The 18,371-nt window shown below is 38.2% G+C and overlaps 2 protein-coding genes across 13 annotated transcripts; both read right to left on the bottom strand.

Moving 5' to 3' along the window:
* Window positions 1–809: 809 nt before the first annotated feature.
* Window positions 810–12,162, bottom strand: LOC113674372 (dnaJ homolog subfamily B member 12). Its single transcript, XM_089210730.1, has 10 exons — window positions 12,002–12,162; window positions 10,626–10,782; window positions 9,708–9,853; window positions 9,249–9,374; window positions 8,782–8,844; window positions 7,931–8,013; window positions 7,731–7,840; window positions 7,139–7,193; window positions 6,605–6,713; window positions 810–1,916 (listed from the first exon to the last, which is right to left on the bottom strand). The coding sequence occupies exons 1-10, from the start codon at window positions 12,132–12,134 to the stop codon at window positions 1,807–1,809; spliced, it is 1,092 nt and encodes a 363-aa protein (XP_089066856.1). The 5' UTR covers window positions 12,135–12,162; the 3' UTR covers window positions 810–1,806.
* A 435-nt stretch (window positions 12,163–12,597) lies between these two features.
* On the bottom strand, window positions 12,598–17,962 carry LOC113674338 (uncharacterized). Of its 12 annotated transcripts, none has more exons than XM_089210654.1 (6): window positions 17,828–17,962; window positions 15,879–16,074; window positions 14,840–14,929; window positions 13,867–14,021; window positions 13,307–13,513; window positions 12,598–12,965 (listed from the first exon to the last, which is right to left on the bottom strand). In XM_089210654.1, exons 3-6 carry the CDS (start codon window positions 14,919–14,921, stop codon window positions 12,873–12,875), a joined length of 537 nt encoding a protein of 178 aa, XP_089066780.1. In that variant the 5' UTR covers window positions 14,922–14,929; window positions 15,879–16,074; window positions 17,828–17,962; the 3' UTR covers window positions 12,598–12,872. The 12 variants fall into 12 exon arrangements, with proteins under 12 accessions (XP_089066780.1, XP_089066818.1, XP_089066794.1 ...); XM_089210692.1 differs by having other exon boundaries at window positions 12,598–12,821; XM_089210668.1 differs by having other exon boundaries at window positions 14,840–14,926.
* Between the last annotated feature and the right edge of the window lie 409 nt (window positions 17,963–18,371).

Below are 18,371 nucleotides of genomic sequence, written 5' to 3'. Positions count from 1 at the left end.
TACCACGATGACTAATTTCCGGATAAAACTTATCCAAATATGTGACGTCTGTCGCCGAAGACTGACGCATCCATGAAATTGTTGAGTCATTTCATTCCGTTCTTTAACCTCTTTTGATCACATCATGATAACTCGAGATTTGTGCAGCACATGCTACTCACACGATTCACTTCTGTGTCTGCGAAAGTAATTAAAATTAACCTTCACTTGCGCAGTGAACTCTTGCACCGTGAGGTCTCTTCGAAGCATACAAGGGTCGAAGCTGTTCAAAGGCGCGAATCACTTCAAAATTTAAGTTATTTTTATTTTAAAGAACCGCTAAATTCAGCTTGATAAAACTCTTAAAGCACTATCTAGGAATAACGGGCGAACTTTTTCGGCCGGAATAAAGGTCGTATGCTTGAAGTCTCCAGCTTATCCGTGAGTTCCATTAATTGTAATACATGCAGCTAAGGATATACATCTCGATTAGGCCTGTAGTGCCGGTGTTGGACGATTTCGTTTGACACGGACCAAAGTGAGTGAAACAGGCTAGAAAAGTCTTGTCACTCTGACGGAAGTGCAGTTACTTACAATTGCATTAACTTAGGGACAATTATTTGATCCTGGTATTTTTATGTTAATTTTAACGTTTTGAGAGGGGTTGTACAATCTCATCAATCTTCAGCTTAATATAAATCAATTTTCATGCCAACGGTTTGGTATTTAGCGACCAAAAACTTCACACGAAGCTTAAGAGATGGCGGGCTCAAGGCTGCGCTCACTCCCATTTTGTGTAGGGCAAGTTAAATAACAGAGGAGAACCAGACTACAGGTATAAAATTGTTTTTTTTCTCAGTTTATAACTGTAACGACATGATTAAATAATATAGATAGACAAGAGACTTACCAAGTGATTAGAATAATCTAGCTAGTTCAAATTCACAAATACCACAAGGTAAAAGATAATAGGCAGCAGTTGAACAAAAGGGTGAAAAAATTTACATGAAGTAGAGAAAAATCTATTTTTCTTTTTTTAAGAATCGCATGGAGGAGTTTCTCAGTCGGTATCTGTCAAACCTGGCCGAAACATAAACTCAATTCTATCTGGCCGATCGCGGTCGTCCCAGTTGTCTGAACATAGAGGGACTAATTGGTCTGGTTTTCAGCTAATGTTTCTGTAAGCTACGGAATTTATTGGGAAAGACGGGGTCAAAATTTATGCAGAGTATCAAGAACCTCAATATGTAGTGATCCGTTGATAACACTCGCATACGTTTTTGCCCCAGGGGCGTAGCTTCAAGTTGGTTCACCTCCACCTCCCCTCGCTGTTCATTCTTGCAATGAATGAACAGCGGTGTTAGCTAATTCACGTGGCTCACGCAAAAATGCGGAATTTTCTCTCTTCCCCACCCCCCCCCCCTTTTCTCCTCTTAAAAAATTCCTAGCTATGTCTTCCCTGTTCCCTGATACTGCTGGTTCAACTTATAAATTTATTCTGCACATAATTAAAAATCTATGAACTGACGTCGGTGAAAATGCCGTCACGTGACTAAAATATTGATTTTTTTGCATGGAAAGCAAACTAAAACTGGACTATTTTCTTTCACGTCACAGGCTGCAGAAAAACACCATGTGTCCAAACACAACAGCCGATTACGACCTCATCGGCGGTTGGTGTGAACGCCCGACAAAGGTTTTCAGGCACCACGTGTGAACGCAGTCTTTACAGGATACTAATTTCGTTTTGTTACAACATTTAAAAAGTACCGTTTCCTTAATTTAGGTTCAATTTTGATCCAGGCATGACAAACATTAACATTTTTGTTAAGCGGCAATTTTTTCCAGTGCTTCACACGATTTCATCGGCATTGCATTTGCTCGATTCAGTAGAGCCTGATCTCGCCAAAAACGGGCACGAGCTCGCACTTCTTCTCCTGCGAAAGGAAGAAAAGGAGATAACCTGTGTTAGAAACTTGATGAAAGATCTTCACTCCCGGACAAAATCAGTCGGGACAGTGTAGCCCGTGAGCAGGTACTCATGATCAGTGCTGCTATCATCAGCATGTACTGACTTTCTCCTTCCTGTTCCCTATACATTTCCTAAGGTGCTGACAAAGGAGAATTTGTTTACTTATCAAGAACTTTTTTAGTTGCTGATCATTTCCCTCATTTTCATGACCTTGATGTGTGATTCCGGGGTTATGTTGTAAGGAGATATTAGATGTTAGTCACTCCTAGGGGTTTGGAGGTTAAGGCCATGAACAAAGCGAGCTGGGGAGAGGTCTGCAAGGGGCCTGGCACTAATAATGAATACCGAACCTTTCTTCAGGTACTAAATTGACCTCTCGCCAGGAAGCGTTGCTTAAGACCTTAAATTTATTCGCGGTCGAGGAAATGCTCGTACTTAAGCGTTTATAACAAGGGTTTTCTCGCAGGCTAGGACGGTATGAAGAGCACAAATCGGCGTCCCTTTCCTTCTCTCTCACTCTATAATGTTTTCCGACTCCAGCAAGTTTTTGAAGTTCTTCGATAAGTGCCCTTTCCGCTGGGAAAATCAACTTTCTCTCTTGTATCTTGAGGAACGTCAGTGAAGAGAAAGAAAGGAGGGGGGGGTAGGGTGGGTCGGGAATAAAAACCCACCAAATCACCAGAGATAACATGGAAAGCTAAAGGTAAGTAAACCATACTTGTTTGACTATCACAGGGTGGATTTAGGGGTCAAAAGTTATGAATCGAAGAATTTACGAGTATTTTCCGCCAATATTTCAGCTGAGATTGACCGTTTCGCAGTACAGCGCCCCCTTACTTTGTCTGCTTACGATGTAAGCTGATCATCAGGAAAAATAATTTGAATGAACGAAGCCAGGTGGCTCATTGTTAAATATTCGTTTTTTGTTAAACAATTCGTAAATTATCCTTCCATTTACGGTACAAAACAATAATGAAAATGTAAATCTTGAATCCAAATTTCATTGTACTGAACAAAATGAGATCACGAAAGCTACCCGCTTGCATTTCCGTTCGCCAAAAAGAGTGAAGGCCAAAGGCAGAAATTTTTGACTGCTTCCGGTTGAGTTTATGTTTATTGATCTGGGATGTAAATATCAAGGAAGAAAAAAATAAAAGTTTTAGTTCGCTAAATCCGGATTAAACTTATTGGATAAACTTCTGATACCAGTACACGAAACCACTAAATCTGTTATTTGCTCACAAAGCGATCAGTAACAAAGGTAATTGTCTACTGGTGGAAAGAAAAGGAAAATATGCAAATCTTTTAAGCTTTAAATATCACTATATTGGTTTCGGGCGAGATACATTCGAGCTTGTTTACGTTCATTTTCAATTTGACAAAACTTTAAATTGAAAGATATTTCAATGATAAAACAACGGCAAGAGAACCGTATCGAAGAGCTTTCATCAATCGCGGTCTATACAGCATCATCGAGATACAACGTTACTGCATAATTTTTTTCGTACTAATAAGTGTTTGTAGAGAAGCAAAGATGCCTCAGACGCGAGGACATCGCTATATTCCGAAAAACATGTTGTCTGGCAAAATCCAAAATTCGCCGAATAACGCTACAGAGATCTAAGACGAATTTTTTATTTAAACGGACACAAGGGGAATCCTGCAGAGCTGAAAACAAAGTGGAACATTGAGAATAATAACCCGAATGATTTTTTTTATTCAAAAGTAAATATACTGCACTGATGAATGAAAACGATCCGAATTATTGGAATGCTTTTGGCAAACGTAACTTTACCAAAAATAACATGCTCATGGAACAAAATGGAAATAAGTCGCCGAGACTAGAGCAAATATTTAAAATCACACACACAATCGCGATTATTAATAATTCAAAGCTGAGGTTTTTAAATATTTTTCTGTCACAAGCAGAAAGCTGTAGAATTGTCTAAATGTTCTGAGTTGAATATAAATCCAAATTTTTGACATAGAAATACAACACGAACAATTAAATGGGAGGTATTTTCTTGATATTAATTATTTCCACTGCTTGTCAGTCCGAAGCATATGCTAATAGCGACGCAACGTCATCACATATCACACAATGTTTACAAATAATCCGAACGCGAGAGCCAGTGTGATTTCTGCTCAGACTACTGTGCGGTCTTCATTCATTTCCTTGATTATGAAGAGCATAAAATCCAAAATTTCATCCAAATAACAACACGACACAGCAACGTAAAGGTCGAAAATCACGCGCCGGTTGATATTTGACACGGCTCAAGGATATTTGCGGCTTGTCAATCATCGCTCGCGACGAAACCGATAGTGAAACTCTGACGAATTTTCTGTGAGCGAAAACCGACGAGGTGCCATCTTCGCGAATTGAAAATATGGTCGAGGGAGTTACAGTCGTTACTGACAAAGCCACAGACATCGAAAGAAAGGTTAAATGTGTTTTCCTCGGCGACAACGGCATCGGGAAGACATGTTTACTCCTGCAGCTGTGTTACAGTTCAAATACACTGTCGCGAAAACAGGTAGAATCGTTTACTAGCGCCTACATTGCCAACATGGACGTCAACGGCAAAATTTATCAACTAGAGCTCTGGGATACGGAATGCCATGAGGGTAAAGATAGCGCTAGACAGCAGAACTATCCTGGCACTGATGTGTTTTGCGTGTGTTTTTCTATTGCCGATTTAGAATCGTTTCGCAATGCCGAGACAAGATGGTTCAAGGAGGTCAAGCAACTCGCTCCACGAACTCCCATCGTTCTTATCGGGACGAAGTTGGATCTCCGCGATGCTACAGAGAGTAAAAAGCGCGGGAAAGGCCACAGCAGCCAGCGCCCAACCGGGCAAGTCACTCACAAGGAAGCCAAGAAAATGGCGAAAAAAATTGGGGCTATAAAGTACATCGAATGTTCTGCACTGAAACAAAGAGGTTACATGGAGGTGCTAGATGAAGCAGTGAGAGCCGCCATAGCAAAATCGACCAAGAAAGGGAAAGCAAAATGCGTGATTCTGTGAAAACAAGGTTGCACGAAACGATGTCCTAGCGGAGAAGTCACTTAACTGGATTTGCTTCTTTGATGATGGATTATAATTGTTGGTAATCTTGCCTTGAAATGGCGACAAGGAACTGCGTGTTTCTTAAAATTTGTTGAAGAAGGGAATTTGTTTGTGTGTGTTAGTTCCAAAGGCCAGCCCATTAGCGCCTTTGAGCGAAAAAAAACGTCGAGCGAAAAATTGTCAAATTTTCACTTTAAAATGTGCGATTATGCACTGAAAAAACGATAATGTAAAAATGACAATAACATTTAATGGGCACACGACGCTGTCTAATTAGTTTTACCCATGAAAGTCATACAAAAACAAAATTTGTACAGAAGTGTGGCAAAGAAAAATGTAATTTGCAAACAGAAATGAAAACAGAAGTAAATACGATAAAATGAGGAGCAAATACAGCAAATGATCAATGGATTTCTGTGAAAAAATAATCTAAATAACTTTGATTTAGGGCAAATCGAAAGTGGTATATAAAAGAAAGAAGAAAACTCTCATGAATCTGCACCTGTGGCGAAGAACCTTTCATGAAAACGGAAATAATCTTCCTTCGGCATCGGAAAAAATATTTCAATGAAAAACGGGGGCAATGTATGTATCTCTAAAGCAAACTGATTGTTCTGAGGAGACGCAGATCAAAAAAACAAACGCCAGTGAAGTCAAGCTGAGTTCATTTTTGCAGTTTTTTGAGCCCGATTACAAAGAAAATCGCGTTGTTTAGAAATTAAATCCACGGGGGTGAATTAATGTCCGCTGAGATAAGATACACAGAGTAAAGCTAATGGACAAAGCCTGTCGGGAACCGGACAAAATGTCTTTGAATTATAATTTTATCGCAAAACCCGAAGCACGTACTTGATGGATTTCAATTTCCGAAGCAAACAGGAATAATTTCTTTTTCTCTGAAATCAAGTGAAGGTGTTAACAACTTTTCAGCCTATTTGTGGAAAGATTCAATTTAGGTTTCTCGGTGATAATTCAGAGTGAAAGTGAGCGCTCTATGACACAAAGCTTTCACAAAAGCCGTTAATGAGTTCGCCATGTAATGCTCTGTGGAGGAGATTGCGTGATATTTCAGAAATCAACCCTTTCACGTGATAGATGGCACTTTCCTTGATTGTGCTTCATGACTGATCTCGAAATCTCGCGCAAATTCCTGACACAAAGTAACGCACTTACTTAACCCAATCGCAACATGATTACTCACGTTTCAGTGTTTAACACTGGTTACCCAATAGTCTTTTCTGATGATTCGAGTGGCAACTACGGCATTCAAATGAAAGTATTCTCGAAAACATACGCAAATGAAAACTTGAAAACAGCTTTTTGCAGTAATGCAACAATACATGAAACTGAACTAACAGTAAAATACTCAAGGACAAAGTAACAGCGAATTTCGCTTAGGGAAAACAGAAACCAGGCACCTCAAAATTTCGATCAAAAGATTAAAACTCGAGGCAATTTTCAACGTCTATTCAGAAAGGTCGCTTTACGATAGCCCAGCCATTTGCATTCAATTTAATAGCCACTGAACGCCCCATAATGATTATTCATCACAGTGATCGCTGCAGGTTACGTCTATACTTACTGTATTGTCTCTCTCTGTAGCACTGGGACTGGAGTCGGCCTATGTAGTCATCTTCCACTCTTTTTTCTATCATATGAATTTTATTTTCGTATTGATCTTCGAATCCTTCCTGTATGGTGTAGAAAATAAAAATCAGAAAACACAGTTACACTCAGCTGCGGAACGAGTTGTTCCCAAATTGCTGTAACGCTAGAATATACAATGTACGTCAATTACGTTGCCGTATAGGTACGCGCGTATTGACCTACGCATCTCTGTCCCTTCCACTGGTTGTTGATAAATTGCTTTACGATATTGCTTTGCTTTCGAATAAAGAAATTCAAGTTGATTGGTGCGTTTCTGAAAACCTGTACAGCGTGCGACGTGGCGAAATTTCACGGTTGGTTCATTATGCATTTCAGCATAGTGATCAGTGATGATAAGTTTGAAGGAAAGGAACATAATTTGAAGCAAGGATAAAGTGCTGCACAAACAGCTTTTTATATAACATTTTAAAATCAACAAACAATTAAATCATTAGATAGAGTAACATACCTGAACATAAAAGGGAATCTTGCGTTTGGGTGTTTCTCTTTGAATATAATAGGAACTGCAAAATGAAATATTGATCGTTAATTGTATTTGTTAATTAAAGGAAAAATTGTTATTATTCAAAACTGCTATAACCGCAAGGAGTACTTTTGTGATACTTAGGAATTCATCATACATTTTTTTCTTAAAGAGAAAGTACGATATTGTAAGCTTCCCTGTAACCAAGTCATGATTATCATTCAAAGGACCTAGTGAGTTCTTAACAGAAGAGGTTACTCTTTCTAAACAACGTCCAATTTTAATTCATATAGAAATGCATGACTGTGCATAGTCACTGTAACTAAAACTTCAAAGGCAAAGTAAATATCAAAACAAAAGTGCGTGTTCGTGCATCCCGGACAATCTTGATTCCACAGCTTTGAGGGGCTGTTCACCGTAGGACTAAACGAGGCTAAGTAAGGTATTTTCTAACTGTGTTGTATGGCCATGTGGTGCCGTGTCGGGCTATGAATGGTTCACCGTCTTTTCCCAATCAGATACAGTTACTATCATAGTGACAAGTATCCAGTCACGAAACACAGGAATGTGCACTTACCCTGTTCTAGATAACGAATAAGGTGGGTCTTGTAACATGAAGCTACTCATCAGTGATAATCCTACTAATAATAAGATTGGCATAAACTGCAATAACGAGTGCAACAACGGCTGAAAGAGAAAAAGAAAAAGAATTTGATGTTGAGTTAGAAAGTGTTTCGATTTTTTTCTACCTTTGGATCTCTTTGTACATTGACTTACAGGCTCATTTTCTTCCTCTTCATGAAATTGCTGAGGCCTGTGGCGCCTACCATGATTATGTCTTCTCTGCATAAATACACGACCTGAATGTGAGATAAAAAAACCTGTTGAAGCAGCTTTTCCCTTGCCTAACAAGGCCTGAACTTCACCATCCTTTAACCAAGATCACATCCTTTTTGAATTCTCCTTCACTACTAGGTTTTGGACTACATCCACAAACAATTCAAGGTCTATTTACAATTCTCCATTGACTCAAAAAGACAAAAAATAAAATGACTCAAAATATGTTGCCCTAAGGTCTTAAACCCTCTCCACAGCCACTAAGCTCTAAAAATCCAATCTATGATTGTCTACCTTAAATCCTAAATAAAGTACTAAAGCTTTCAGAATTTATGTTTCCATTTTGGTCATAATTTTACTCCAAATTTTGTAGCCTATTTTTTTCTCTTTCTTGTCATGAAAACCAAATAGTCAGGACTCAGAGCACATCTGCCAGTGAATACAACACGAAGGCCTAGAACAAGACTAGCCTGGCACTGTCAAAACAGAGAACATTTAGAACACTTAATTAACCCTTTAACTTCCATGAGTGAACAAGACAGAATTTCTCCTTACAATACCAATAAAATATCAACCAGATAAGTGATGAGAATAAAGAAAATATCATTTTGGAGATAATTAGTGGATCCAATACTAAATTCTCTGAACTAACATTATGAGAATTGTATGGTTGACAGTAAGGAGAATGACAAATTTTATCTAGGAGTTAAAGGGTTAACTACTGTGTCTCTCAAAGAGACACATGAAACTCTTCTCAATTTACTTGATTAAAGAAACATTTTTCTTCTTACCTCCAGAAATTCCACCGAACCCACCAAAGAACATGTTGAATAATTCTTCTGGAGTAATATCAGCTATAAAAAAAAAAAAAATACATATAACATCCAATGTTTTTTGTGCACCAACACCAACTGAGATCATGTACCAAGTACATTCACATCCCAACTACATTCAAGTTACATTACAACTATGCAAAGAACACAAGGGACCACTGGCCTGTGAACTGTACTAGTGTAGTCACAAAAACATAAATGTATGTACAAATAGTTTTGCTTTTATTTTCCAACACGTATAATGTAAAATTCACTGTAGCAATAATGCTAACTGGTTAACATACATTTATTCATGATAAGAAAAACATTTCCTCAGAAAATAAGGCTATACATTAAGATCATATACTGAATACAAGTTGTAGTGTCAATGTACATTTAGTGTGTCCCACTTTTGAGTAACTGTGGCCTTGATCAGCAACACTAACCTTCAAATCCTCTGGAATAATCATTATGATTCCTGTAAATCTGTGGCTGAGGATTCTCATCACCATACTGATCATATCTTCTTCTTTTCTTGGGATCTGAGAGGACTGCAAAAGCATTGCCTATAGCTGTGTTTCAAGAGAAAAATCAGGACAAATAAAAACTCTTGCTCATCAACTCTTGCATAGCATAGACTATAATTGTTAGTTGTTCAGTTTGTTATACTGCAACGAGTGTGCATATTTCTTCTTTTTGGGGGGTTGAATTAAAAGTCACTGTTCTGAAATTTGTATTCCTAAGATTTGTTGGTTTCCATCAGAATGTAGCCTACATACACTGTTGACTAAATCTGCATGTATATGGCATGGCAATGAAAACTAATAAAACAATTGTGCTAAAAAAGGAAATGCTAGTTAATAAACTGATAAATCAAAAAGGCATAAATCAATCACTGAGCAAACCTTTGAATGCCTCAGATGCCCCTGGTGCCCTATTCTTGTCTGGGTGAAACTGCAGTGCAAGCTTCTTGTAAGCTTTCTTTAACTCGGGTTCTGTAGCTTCCTTATTAACTCCCAAGATTTCATAGTAATCTTTACACTTTTTGATCCTAAGAAATGCAGCAAAAGCACATCATAATAATCATATTAAAGAGTGAAAACTAGGCATGTAGTCCAACCCCCATGGTGTTATTTCAAAATCTTATCCTTAAGTGCAAATACAAAAGGGAACTCCTGCCCCCCCCCCCCTTCCCACTGCAAAGTACATTCCCTAAGTCCCAGGGGTTTCAAAATGTTTTGAAGAAGGCATCAGACTCTGAAAAGAAGGTAACTGAGGAAAGTTCATTAACCCTTTGACTCCCAGAAGCAATCAACATGAAACTTCTTCCTATCATATCCTTACATTATCCACCAAACAGGTAATGAGAATATTCAAACTTATCAGGTAGAAGTTGTTATCTTGATCTAACTCCAAATTCTCATAACTTATTTACTAGTAAATGTGTAACAGCTAGAGGGGAGAATTAACAATCAGATCTTGGGAGTTAAAGGGTTAAGGGAGGGCCAAAAGGGAATTTTTTTGACCAGAGTAACTGGCTACATGTTATCAAGCAGCCAGCAGTACTCAGACGGTCAGCAGCTTGTTTTTAGACCCCTATTAATCCCCCCCAATAAAAGTACATGTATCAATATTTCTTCCACAAAAAAGGAGAGTATCAGTAGGTTTCATCTTCACTACAATAAAATAATTAGGTTCATAACCTAGAACATAATAGGAAACAAAATCAAATTGCTATACTTTGAAATAATTTTGAATTGCTTTCATTTCAGACTAAAGCACAGTTGTATAACTATATGCAATTGAATAAAAGGAAAACCTACTTTTTGACAGCCTCCACCTGTTCTGGTGTATAATTTTTCTCCTCTGGAGCACTATGAGTGGCACTACCATTTGCTGCTCTGTGACGTAGATTCTCATCCTTGGTCTCATGTTTGGCTCCAGTTGACATACCATTCTTTGACAAACTTTCAATTAAATCTGGAAAATGGATACAAATGCTATTTTTGTAACCAGCACCAAAGTCATTGGATATTCCATCACGGGGAACCTAATGCTTGATAACACTTGAACTTAACTATCACATGGGAAACACAAAAATTGTGCAGGTGGACAAGTACTAATTTACATTACTTTATTTTTTTAAACAAAGTATTAAAAAAGAGATTGTAGCTGACAACAACAATGACATGACATCTGTTTTGTAAGACTCATTTAGAATTATTTTATAGTCTCCAAATGTGTCTATTGCCTTTCTCTTCTTTACAGTTTCTCACTCACTAGAATATACAGATAAGTTCAAACACCTTTTGGGATAGTTTCTGTAGGTTTGTAGGTTCCTAGTCAGTTGATCAAATAGGTTATGGACCAAAATATTACATGTAGTTACAGAGTATATTCCTCACATAATGCGATCATCTAACATAGTGTGATATGCCACATAACCTCTCAGAGAAAAATTTATTTACCATTGAAAAAACTTCAGTAATAATTTCAGGGTCATCAGGAAATCAAACACTGTATTAACATTATTGTACAAAGCATCCATACTAGGATATGTCTTTTCTATTCATTACATCCATCAAATCAAAGGCCATCATACCAAGCTGAACCTCGGTTCTTTAAACAAATAAATTGCTCCGGCTCATACTTAAATCAGTGACTCAAATGTTATTCTACCTTTATCTAATAAACCTAGGCTTATAGCGTGAGGATGACAACATGCAATTCTCACGATGACAGCTAATTTTACCGAACACAACATACACGCTTGAATCTAACATAAAATTCAAACATCTAATCGTCGCGGCTACAGTGTCCTAACCGAACGTTAATGCTTAAGGAAAAATAAAAAGTATCTAATTCCATTTTTGATTCCTTGATATAACTCTAAACGTCGCTTCAACATTAACTTTAATCGCATGAGAAAAACGGACTTCATGTAAGCTTCCGTAATGCTAATGTTCTGAATAATGTTCAGTGACGATCACCATCGCAAAAAAATTGCAAACATCCTGATGGATAGAGTTGAAATAATCAAACTTGACATATTTTTCTCTCTTCCTTAAAGGTTATTGGTAAATTTCACGGCTCGTACAAGAAGGTAAACTAAAATAATGATATTTTAGCCGGTTACGACATCGTATCATGAGTTCTTTCACCACTCTTCTATTCCAAATTCCGCGCAAATTTCACCTACCTTCAACTTCTTTCGATGGATAAAGCTTCTGTGCCTTATGGAGAAATTTAAAAGCTCTCTCTTTGTTCCCTTCTTTGAGATAATTCTCAGCAAGTCTACGGCATTTTAGTGCCTCATCTTTATTGCCGTCCATTTTGTATTTGTCATTATCAAACTGCTCATGCGTCAGAGATGAACTAATTCCCAGCTTACCCGGTATGAAAGATCCGTGCAGGTCAAGCGTTTAAAATACTTGCGCTCGGGAGTCCTAAAATTATTGAGTATCATCTTCTCTAGCCTCTTTTCTCAACCTCACGATCACATGTATCTCGGTGAGCGGCTCATAAATTTGTGTCTATTTTAGACTTCGATTGACCCTTAGATTGCGAGGGTTCCTGCAATTTTGCTGGGCTCCACAACAAATAACTATTTGGAAAATGAACCCACGCTCTTTTCAAAAGAACAGCGGAAATCGAGCTTAGCTATTTGATTGCAAGTGTGCTCAACTATGACAGTTTCGCTCCAGGTGAGTAAAACATTTAAAAGATAATCGAGCTGTTACAGAACACTCTCAGAACGAGGGGAAATCGACCAAAAAGACTGTCATTCGACGCTTGGAATGACCTTTTACAGGAGCCCATTATTGAGTAATGGGCTCCTGCCTTTTATTAATGCATTACAACACACAGATACATCAATGTTTTGTTCGTGTTTTCTTACTCGGAATTAAAAGTACACTTTAATTTACAAATTTGAAAACCTAGCAAACGTTGCATCAGGAGGAAATCCACTCAGTTACAGCTGGTCTTTCAGGTTGGCACAGGCTTCTTTGTCAGAGCGGCTACGAAGAAGTATATTAAAACACGACATGAATGAATAACTCGGGCTGCTGTTAAAATCTCGCATAAAGCACTGGTGTATACTTGTCCAGCGGTATCTCATCGAGGACATCTACGTCCGGGAGTTTTGGTAGAAAGCGAGCGTGCTAGAGAGCGGGACAATAGTTTGTATGTTTGAGGTAAGCTCTTGTTTTGAAGTCTTTAGAGCATGCCTTATCGGTTTCTAACTCTTTAAGCACTCATTCCAAGAAAGAAATAATATAACAACATTCTAGTGCCAAAGATGTCTCATGGACTGAGCTACCATCTATCTCGTAAAGGGACAAAAATGAAAGCTTCTGGTCAATGTCAAAAAGAAGTATGTACATTTTTATCACAATAACAAATTTACATTCTTAACGTTGGTAGGGACATGGGCGATCTGATCGGTTAAGAAAGTGGCGAGTTATTTTTTGCCTTCGACACTCGATTGAAAAAAGCTTTATACCTCACGTAACTCGTAAACAAAGTTGGCCCAGCGCCCTCCAACGGGCCCTAGACAATTTTCAGGTTGGTACTTCGGAAAGGTGCTATTTAACGAAACATCACTTGTGCAGAAACACTCATCCGATGGGCCATATTTTTTGTACGTGTCGCATGCGTTAAGGCCAGACCAACATTCACCGTAGAACTGAATGCCAAAACACTTAAATCCCTGAAAGATAATCACCAAAAGAAAAATTTCCGTATAGCACATGGTTATTTCTAAAACACGCGCAAAAAGAAGCTCCTCCGTTTTCTCGCGTGTGACTCGCCCCTCGCGTGTAACTCGCCTCGCGTGCTTCGCTCTGTCTCGCATCACACTTGCCTCCTTTCTCCGGGCCAAACGTCAACTCTGTTCTCAAGTTTTTTTTCTCATCAGGAAGACGGAGAGAGGACCTGGGAACGAGCTGTCGTGATTGGCTATTCACAGATTTGCGGAAACCTGCGATCCTGTCGAGAGCTACCGAAAGGGAAAATTACGAGGATTGGTTGAGGATTTAATTTACAATCACCCTCCAAACCTACCCTTTCTTCCGCTTCCTTACGGCATTTTTGAATAACTGTTTCGTCTAGGTTTGACCAATCCAAACCGTTTTTTCTGTAAGACGCCAGGAGATCAGGCATAGCTCTACCACTTCCACTGCGGTCTCGGTAGCATCCTTTTGTGGACAGTATGCTAGCTGTAGTAGAAAAACAAAAAAACTTCGTCTTTTATCATCACTGACAGGCACTAACATGAGGTCTCGACGGGGTTGAACCGTCAGCCGTCAATCGGCCTACAATTTAACTGTGAAGCGTCAAAAAAGCAGCTTGCTGTCAACCGCTTTAGAGGTCATCCAGATCTCTCTATTCTAGCTGCTTGCCATGAACTGTTCTAGATCTCGAAAATCTTTGAACTTGTAAACTAGTCTCCCATAGTTTTCAAATATACTCACTCTTTAGTCACTTTTCTTTATTGACTTTTGGCTAAACTGACGAGTTCGAGATAACTGTATTCGGGGTAAAATTAAATATTCTGATGTTTTAAAATTTCTCTCTTTATTGACCACGACACGCCGCGCCATTCCTGTCGTTCGACCTCATTACAGCTAAGATTAAGTTGAGAACCCTTCCAGGCAGTCCTGAAAGCTTTCGTTAACTTTTATCACAGGGAGGACAAAACTATTGAGCGATACATGCCACGGCGAGTTTCTATTGTTGAAAACTAAAAGATCATTAAGAGCTTTCGTCAACAATTTACTGATTTACTCGGTAATCTGAATAACTCAATTGTGATAGGAGACGTGTTTTTTCATCATGGTAACGATAAGAACTATTATAAATTATATTGAAGGTCGCGATTTTTAGTGAAACTAAAATTGATTCTATATCCTGAGGAAAATGATTGGACGTGCTTTTAGCGAGTTATTTATGATACAGCTACTATGCTGTATAAAAAAAAACACGCACAAACAATTTCCTATGAAAATTGTTTTTTATCTAAATGGAGTGTACTGACTTCTTCCATCGACCTCCACGTGCCATAACACACACAATGTAACCTCAAGAATGAAAAAGGACTTTACTTGAAGTAACTGCATATTTTCTGCTAAAAGATGGAAATGAAAAAGGAAAAGATTACAAAAAAGAGAAAAAATATGTCATGGAACATCCTTTCTAAATAATGTTGGGGGCTCCTAACAATGTATCATTTCTTCCCTTGCCTTTTCGGTAAAAATTCCGAACAAGCTGATAAAGGAATAGAGCCAAGTTTTCAGGTTCTATTTTTGTTGAAGTTTTACATTTAAGAATTTTGAAAAGTGCACTCCAGTGCAATCTACTTTTTATCCAGTTGTGATGAGTACATTTGGATCTAGGTAAATACGAGAGAGAAGAGGATGAATTGCCTTTTGTTTTTTCGATGTGTCTGTTCCTGGGTTAGTAAAAGTATTGCCTCTACAATGTTTTCGTATTATATGTTTCAGATTTGGTGTAAAACTCAGGCCATGATCTCAGGAACATGACAGCCGTTCTGTTCAGACGGATCAGTAAAACTTAAATGCAGGTAAGTTGATTACAAGGAAAATCCGACCAGTTAACAATCTTGATGGGTGATTGATAATCTATATCGGCAACTCTGCTTGAAATCATTCCTTGTAGATATGCCTAGATTTATTGCGATGTGTAGATTAAGCCATACTTTGTAATGCGGTATCACGATTCAAACAATTTACGGTTCCAGAATGGGAAAGACTTAGTACGCGAAAATTGCACCCATTGGTCGAGAACCCCCAAAAAACCATTAAGTTTTCCTTTTACTAAAAATTCAAGAATTTCCAACTCTAATCCCGTAAGTAACTTACCTCAGCTCTCAGATGATGATGAAAATAACTGAAACTGCCAAATGCAACTATACTACATAGACAGTGTGATCGATCTTTATATTCACAGGAATATCAGTCGTAAGAATAACGTCTCAAAGGGCAAATGAGTTGCAACGAGCGTAGGAAATATTCAATAAGATACAGACTAATAAAACAGAGGAAATTAAAACTTACCGTTAGTCAGACGAAGGCTGCACAATTTTGATAAAACTCGACTGATGGGTCCGCCGAAAATATCAGCAGGCTGCGAGCTGAAGAGTAAATTTACGGTGGCGCGGTACCAAACAGTTGTAAAGCAAATAGACGATGCAGGTTCGAATCCCGTTTCAGGGCACCTCTTGACAAGTTGGGAAGCTTAATGGCTCGAGAACTGAAAAGTCATAAAAACAAAAGAAAATTACATAAGGCAACAAAGGATATTACTTATTGTAATCGATGAATTTACGAGTGAGTTCCTGTTGACTTTCACCACGAAACTCAAACAGTGCGCCTGTCAAAAATTATTTTAAGGATAAACTTGGAGGGCTTTCTCTTGAAGTTTTCAAAGACAAGAGGATGAGGTTGACGCGACTTTGATTCTAGCGGTAAAAATTGATACTAGAAGCGGATATTTGGAATAAAAACAAAAACCCTGCAAAACAAAATTTTCTGCATGTAATTTTAGCGCGTTGGTTTGTAAGCAAAAAAGGAAATTAAAAGAGCACAGAGGTCAATAAAAAACTTAAAGTTCCTCATGGATCGGATTCCCATCCAATGCCGCTTAAACACCCAGATAGAAGATTTTCAGACAGACTAATCGATTTCAAACAATAAGGTTGAAATATATTGTTTAGTTTGCTAACAGGCCTCAATTTCCTGCAGTATTTCTTCAATTCCCGGCGTCTTTAGCACTGAACAATTAACTTGACAATAATGTTGACTTTCTTTAGGGGAAATATCAATCAAACTATTGCAAGAGACATTTTGTTACGACGTTACTTCATTAACATCCCGCTGCTCAATTAGTTTTCGGAAAATGCAGCCATTTTTTCCACTTTCTCATAGCGTAAATTCTTATCTAATAAATTAGTCATATTATTACAAATGAGTTACGTCCAGTTTTCGAACCGTGTCTCGATATTTGACCGCGCAAATTGAGCCTAAAAAACGCGTCGTGACCCATTCAAACTGGGTGAAGCAAAACACAGATGGCGTTGAACAAACACGGCCGGCCGTTCTTTCACGTTGTCGCGTAGGTTTACGCAAGGTCTGGCCGAAACAAAAGGCTTTTAGGAACAAAGTGTCTAAAATACAATCTAGCCGATCTTTGTTAAACCTTTTTGAACTAAACTGTAGATTTACTTTGGAGAACAAAACCAACGACTGGCATATAGCATTTAAACCGGTCACAATTTTCAAAAACCACTTCTCGTAACTGTCTCCAAGAGTGAACCTTGGGATGCGAGGAATTTTATTGACGCCTTTTTGTTAAAGTTTTTTTCTTTTTCTTTTTTGGTTTAGTTCATGTTCATTTGCAACTTTGGAAATATAATTATCAAGGACAAAAAATAAAGGCGAAAAATTCTACTCCAAATGGCCCAGCAGTAACATTCAATTAACAGATAAAGCTTAAAAGTTACAGCGGGGCCATTAACGTCTGGCTCGCGCTATAAAGCATATTTTAAAACTTCGAGTCGATTCGTTTAAAATGACAGAATGTCTACAAAAAATGATAAGATGGTTGCTTTCTACTAAAACCAAGTCAGGTTTGTTCAAAGTGTCAGAGAGGCCAAAACAACACTGATGTCCCAGATTATCGAGGTGTGAATCAGGTACGACTGAGGCTGCTACCACATAAAACGCTTCACCAAAATTCAGCAGAGAAGTATTTGAATTTAGATACTAAGAAAATTGAAAATTTCATGGGCACTTTTTTTTTAAATTTGGCGTTAAAAACCCAAAGACATAATCAAAAAGCACCAAATTTGTCCTAAAAAAAATCGAAAGGTAACGAGCATCTCGTGATTAAACAAGATAGAATTTTCTTGTGTTCCAAATAGTGTAAGTTTTACATGCGCTGTGTAGATGTTACTGTAAGTCATTTTTAAGTTTTAGGAGCAAAATAAGGCTATGTACTTACTTACAAGGGGTTCAGCACAGGCTCTGAAATTCCAAATTCTAATCAGATTTGAGTTTCATTTTCACCTCGTGTTTCTTTTATTCAGTCTTTGTACCTTAAAAGTTTATTAATCTACAAACATGACAATGGACAATTCTTTTACTCACAGTCTCTTTCACAAGACAAACAAAGCTGAAGAAACTCTTAGATAGAAAACCTAGAAAATGTCAATGAAAAAAATTCAGACGTCAAGTTTGATTGACACACAAGGTAAAACAATCCCACTATGCACGAAAACGCACCAATTGCTGCGAACCAACATGCTGCATAATTATAAAGACGTTTAATTACTAGACCTGGTTGACGGACGAGGTCAAACAATAGAGCATGCGTCGTCAAAAAGTGGTGTTGCAGTTTATAATAAATGGTGACTCTTTCCTACAGGCCCACATTATTAGCGTTTCTCTGCCCGCGAGAAGATCTGGGACGAATCGGGGAGAGGTTCGCCGGAGGTCTGGCACTAATCATTATCAGTGCTAGACCCCTTTGCAGAACTCTCGCTGCTCCAG

Source organism: Pocillopora damicornis, chromosome 1 (genome assembly GCF_964200805.1).
Source record: "Pocillopora damicornis chromosome 1, jaPocDami1.2, whole genome shotgun sequence".
Lineage (NCBI taxonomy): Eukaryota > Metazoa > Cnidaria > Anthozoa > Scleractinia > Pocilloporidae > Pocillopora > Pocillopora damicornis.
The sequence above is the reverse complement of the archived record's forward strand: the minus strand, read 5'-3'. Positions and strand labels throughout refer to the sequence as shown.